At 33.3% G+C, this 6,057-nt stretch overlaps 1 protein-coding gene across 1 annotated transcript; it reads left to right on the forward strand.

Annotated features, from left to right (window-relative positions):
* Positions 1 to 372: 372 nt before the first annotated feature.
* LOC147400813 (bidirectional sugar transporter SWEET14-like) lies at positions 373 to 4,585 on the forward strand. The gene is made up of 6 exons (XM_086441842.1): positions 373 to 546; positions 1,235 to 1,271; positions 1,377 to 1,587; positions 1,706 to 1,867; positions 3,811 to 3,930; positions 4,045 to 4,585. The coding sequence occupies exons 1-6, from the start codon at positions 495 to 497 to the stop codon at positions 4,318 to 4,320; spliced, it is 858 nt and encodes a 285-aa protein (XP_086297968.1). The 5' UTR covers positions 373 to 494; the 3' UTR covers positions 4,321 to 4,585.
* Positions 4,586 to 6,057: the final 1,472 nt, after the last annotated feature.

Consider the following 6,057-nt stretch of genomic DNA (forward strand, 5'->3'; position numbering starts at 1 on the left):
TACTTCAGTCCTAATTTAAAAAAAAAATAATAATAAAGAAGGAAGGAAACGAGGACTAAATTACACCTATACATGGGTTAGTTAAAAAGAGAGAGGCACGTGCCAAAAAAAGAGAGATGGAAATAAAATGACAAGTAGGGGTGACGTGGAGAAGAAATAAAAGGAGGTTTGGTTGGATAGAAACGGCTAAAAATGGTTTTTGAGGGTCACGTGAAGGAACAATAGCGCGGCAAAAATTTATGGAATGTGAGTAACGTAAAATTCCGTCGGCACTAACTGCATCTGTTGTGTTAGGGATAGTGATTTTGTCCTACGCCGCCTACCACAACTAACCTACACCCTTCTTCTCCCTCTATTTAATGTGCCAACCTTCATGCCCCTAAACTTTATTAACCTCACCATACTTACAAGAGAGAGAGAGAGAGAGTTTCTTCTAAGAAGCTTGTTTCAAATTTTCTTATAAAAATTACTGAGTTTTGATTCAATTTGAAGAGATGACCAACTTCACAATTCACCATCCATGGATTTTTACCTTTGGCATCTTAGGTAGAAAAATAAAATAAAATAGCTTCATCACCACATATTTACCTCCTTTTTCTTCATGTTCATCTTGTAATATTTGTTCTTAGTTTTTCTTTGTTCTAATTTTTTTTTATATGGGTTTTTGTCAAGTAATTTCTATAACATTACTCCCTTGGATAACATATAGATTTTATTTACATTTCATTACATCTTTCTTCTTTCTATACTGCCCACCATCTCTCTTTTTTTTTTTTTGTTTATTTAAGTAAGATGGAATCAAAACCACATCCTCATAGTTATTATTTTTCTTCTAATATTTTTTTAATATTCATTTTCTATTTTTGGGTCTCCTTTTTATTTTTATTTTTTTTACTATTATGAAATAATTTGATTAGATGTTTTTCCTTTTAATTTCCTTCAAAATACAATTTTTCATTACTAACACCATAAGTTTAGGTCAACCAAGCTTTACCTACTTAGAGCTGCACCTTTCTTATGGTAACACCACCAATATTTATCTTAATATTTGCATGTCACACACTCTTTCTCATGATGCACCTAACCTGTGTTGATTATTTATTTTTATTTTTTTTGAGTTGCAGATAAAATAAAAATACATTAAAAAATTCAACTATATATGAGAGTATTTTTAGATTTTTTTTCTCTTGTAGAAACAAAAGTGGATAATTTTTTTTTCTTTTTGATGTTGTAGGTAACATAATCTCCTTCATGGTGTACCTTGCTCCACTGTAAGTCTCTTGCAGTTTTATCAATCATTTTAATTAGCTTCATTTAATTGCTTTAATGAGTATAACAAAACATTGATCAAGAACAAATATTTATTTCCATTGCAGACCAACATTTTATCGAATCTACAAGAAGAAATCAACTGAAGGCTTCCAATCTGTACCATATGTGGTTGCATTATTCAGTGCAATGCTCTGGATGTACTATGCGTTCCTTAAGTCGGATGCGTACCTTCTTATCACCATTAACTCCATCGGATGTATTATAGAGACCATTTTCATTGCCATGTACATGACTTATGCACCAAGGAAGGCTAGGGTACTGAATTGGATTCTTCCAACCTATTTTTCGATGATATGTTAATTACGTGTTCTTCGAATCTTAAAGAGTTTAATTAATATGATCATCTAATAGATATTTTGATTTGTAATTGCAGATTCTGACAGCTAAGTTTCTTCTATTGTTGAATTTGGGGGTATTTACTTTGGTTCTGCTTCTTACTCTCTTCTTAGCGAAAGGCCCAAACCGTATTCGAATTCTTGGATGGGTTTGTGTTGCCTTCTCCATGAGTGTTTTCGCAGCTCCCTTAAGCATTATGGTGAGGATACTACCAAAACCATTTATGGCCGAGTAATTTTATACATCGATCTTGAAACCCTAGTTTCCCATAATGAGTTGAATTATAAATACATCATCAACATCAACAAAGCCTGTTTTATCCAAATATTTAGGTTGGCTAAAAAATTCATGTTCCTCCATTCAATTCTATCCAATGCCCTACCAAAAACATACTAAAATGTCTAATCAGGACTCATTTTTGGAGTTGGCAAGATTTTTAATAGACTGTCAACCTAACACAATCCTTCTTTATTCGGGCTTGGGACCAATAATGAATTGCATTAGAAATATATATATATATATATATATATATATATATGGGTCGCGTTCCGTAAACCCTCATTACGACCCCCTTTGCGACACACCATTTTGTCTTATATGGGCAAAAATGTTTGGAATTGGCTGATTTTTTGTGAGGATGATCTCTATGGTGAGGAGATCATCCTGGTAAAAAATCATCCCATTCCAAAACTTCTAGACCGTCCGATTTTTGTTGAAAATTTATAGATCGTCTAATTTTTGTAAATCAATTTTGATGGGGTTAGAAGTGTTGGAATGGGATGAATTTTTGCCAGGATGATCCCCTCATCACAGAGATCATCCTCACAAAAAATCAGCCCATTCCAAATATTTTTGCCCATATAAGACAAACGGTGAGTCGTAATGAAGGTCGTAATAACGCCATCTTATATATATATATATATATAGGGAGCGGTTCGGCAGCCCTAAAGTTTGCCAAGTTTGGTGTCAAATATTTTTTGTAAATCACTTTTGATGGGGTTAGAAGTTTTGGAATAGGCTGATTTTTTGTGAGGATGATCTCTACTGTGAAGAGATCATCCTCACAAAAAATCAGCTCATTTTGAATCTTCTAAGCCTAGTTTACAAGTTGAAGAATAGTGGACCGTCCAATTTTTGTAAATCACTTTTGATGGGATTAGAAGTTTTAGAATAGGTTGATTTTTGGTGAGGATGATCTTCTCATCATAGAGATCATCCTCACAAAAAATCAGCTCATTCCAAAGTTTCTAACCCATGTTTTGAAAAATGTTTGGCATCAAACTTGGCAAACTTTAGGACTGTTGAACCGTCCCCATATATATATATATATATATGGGAAATGTTCAGCACCCTAAGTTTTACCACACACTTTAACAAATGTTTTTTTGTCCTACATGGGTTAGAAGTTTTGGAATGGGCTGATTTTTGGTGAGGATGATCTCTATGATTAGAAGATCATCCTCCCCAAAAATCAGCCATTCCGAAATGTTTAGCCCCATGTTTACAAGTTGAAAAATCGTGGACCGTCCATTTTTTGTAAATCATTTTTGATAGGGTTAGAAGTTTTAGAATGAGCTGGTTTTTGGTGAAGATGATCTCCTCACCATAGAGATCATCCTCACCAAAAATCAGCCCATTCCAAAACTTTTAACCCATGTAGGACAAAACGCGTTTGTTAAAGTGTGTGGTAAAACTTAGGGTGCCGAACGGGACCCTCTATATATATATATATATATATATATATATGGGTAGCGTTCAATGGCTAACTTTTTGGCAAAACATTTATCAAGAAGTTTTGGAATGGGCTGATTTTTGGTGAGGATGATCTCTACGGTGAGGAGATCATCCTCACCAAAAATCAGCCCATTCCAAAACTTCTAACTCATGTTTTGAAAAATGTTTTGCCAAAAAGTTAGCCATTGAATGGGACCCTATATATATATACCCAAAACCTGAAAAACTCAATTAAATTACCTCCGTTATGAACCCAAATTCCGATAGGACATAAAAAATACATTCCTAGTGATCCACAATCAACTAGATTCAAGAAATGTGTCACAACACCAAGAAGATAATAATGCACATATATCATGCATGCATGTAATTACGTTTATCTTCTTTTGATGTTTATTTATGTTGCAGAGACAAGTTATACGCACAAAGAGTGTAGAATTCATGCCTTTTTATTTATCCTTCTTCCTCACTTTGAGTGCAATTGTGTGGTTCTCTTATGGGTTTCTACAGAAGGACTTGTACATCACTGTAAGTGACTTGATATATATTCTATGAACCTCATCTTTTTTTTCTTTTCTTTTTTTTTTTGTATTAATTTTATCATTTAAGTTTAATTATCTTCATACTTTTTTTGTTTGATAGCTACCAAACATTCTAGGGTTCATCTTTGGGGTACTTCAAATGGCAATCTACTTAATCTATAAGGACCCAAAGGAAGTTATAGAGGAGGAGAAGCTACCCGAGCACATCATCCATGTCGTTAAGCTAAGTACAGTTATGAGTTCTGAGGTCTATCAGATCGAGACGCAATCGAATTGCAGTGAAAATAACATGGGTGAAGATCAAGAAACAGACCAAAATGAAAAAAACACGGGAGTTAAAGATGAGGAAGAACAACCAAATGAATGTGAAGTTTGATTCACACATAGAACTCATGACAATGGGTCTTGCCCTAGTGCTTCCTTCCACTTAAGTTTATAGCTCCATTCATGATTTTCTTCCTTTTGTTGTTTCCTCTCTCTCTCTAGATGTATAAATGTCCAAAAGCCATGCTGGGATGAATAGTTTTGGTATTTCATGAAGAGAGTTAAGATCATGTACGACAGGTGTTGGGAAACTCACCCCAAACACCGACTCTCCTGATTGCCACGTGTTATCTATAAACAGTTTGAGGTTGGCTTGACACGTATCTTCTTTTATAGTTGATGATGTTTTATGCGGAAATTATGTTAGAATGTAATATTAGCATGTCACGTGTATTTCACTTAAAGAGTAGTTGAATTGAACACGTACGTCTTCATGTGTTGGTACTTTGAAAGAATAAAAGCCTCCAATCCCTCGTACCGCTCTTTTCTTTTGTTGTATGTGTAATTTACTTTGATACAGTTGTCCATCTTATTATAATGACACGTGGCATACTAATCTCTAATCCACGAGTGCAAACTCAATTCTAATCCCTTAAATCAAATTGATTGGTGTTGCATTAGAAAAATATTTAAACCTCCTGGATAAGACTAACTTAACTTTTATATATTATAAATTAAAAAGAAAAAAACAATTAATAATTTTTAAAAATACTAGAGCATCGTCTTTGGCATTAAGGGAGTAAGAGAGAAAAAAATAATAATGTTAGAAATATTTTATTAAGAAAAGGAGAGAAGATAAAAGACAATATAGTGAGTTAGAGAATAAAAAAGAAAAGATAGTGAAATTAGAGGGGTATTATTGATGAAATGATTAAAGTAAAAAGATAATAAAATTGGAGGGATATTATTGAAAAATGAAGAGATGAAAGACAATAAAATAGATCCCTCTCCATTATAGTTAGAGGAGATGTATATCCCTCACAAAACTGAAGTAAAGTAGGACATACAACTATGTTTTAAGATTCATACTTCATTACTTAAAAAAATGTTTAAACGTAACTAATTGATAATGTCAACTTGACTTTATATTAAAAGGAGTTGTTCTAAACTGACTTCATTGGACATTATGTGGATGTGGCAGTTCCTCGAAATACAAGGAAAAAAATTTATAGTTCTCTACCCACTATCACATTAGCATATTGTTGAGAGCAGTGTCGAAGGAAGTCATTTAAGCATTTTCCTTAAAAAAATGTTGAAAAACACAATTGCTCATAGTCACTCTCCATGAAAAATACTTCAGGCCAACGTAGAGAAATAGTCAATGTTTTAAGATTCGGCGAGAGATCTTAGTGATATGGAAGGTCAATTCAAAGATAATTGTATTACTAATTACTTTCCCCTTTAACCTAAATCAAGTTAATAATCGTTGAAGATCTTATTTTACGTATAATAATAAAAAAAGAGATAAATCTCGAGAAGAGGGTAAGGTAGGATATCCAAGTAGAGTAGTTGAGAATGAAGTGATAAGTGTTGATAATGATTCTCACCCTGGGATCTCATATACATAGGTATAGCAGTAAGAAATCCTACATTAAATGCCGCATTAAACTCTCTCATGGAATTTTATACTCACACCTTTAACATCGAGCGATCAATATGGGTTTTTGGATCTAAATTACAAAGGATTTCACATTCATAGATTCACACCCTTAACCCTAAAAGCCATTTGATCTCAAAAAAGTTGCTACAAATCAAATTCATAAGTTATATACACTCCCAAAAACCCAAA

The sequence above is a fragment of the Akebia trifoliata genome, chromosome 5, assembly GCF_017979445.1.
Source record: "Akebia trifoliata isolate Shusen 1 chromosome 5, ASM1797944v1, whole genome shotgun sequence".
Taxonomy (NCBI): Eukaryota; Viridiplantae; Streptophyta; class Magnoliopsida; order Ranunculales; family Lardizabalaceae; genus Akebia; species Akebia trifoliata.

Coding starts and splice junctions, on each gene's coding strand:
- LOC147400813 (XM_086441842.1), top strand. CDS start 495: ATGACCAACTTCACAATTCACCATCCATGGATTTTTACCTTTGGCATC. Junction 547..1,234: donor TTTTACCTTTGGCATCTTAG/GTAGAAAAATAA, acceptor TTGATGTTGTAG/GTAACATAATCTCCTTCATG. Junction 1,868..3,810: donor CAGCTCCCTTAAGCATTATG/GTGAGGATACTA, acceptor TTTATGTTGCAG/AGACAAGTTATACGCACAAA.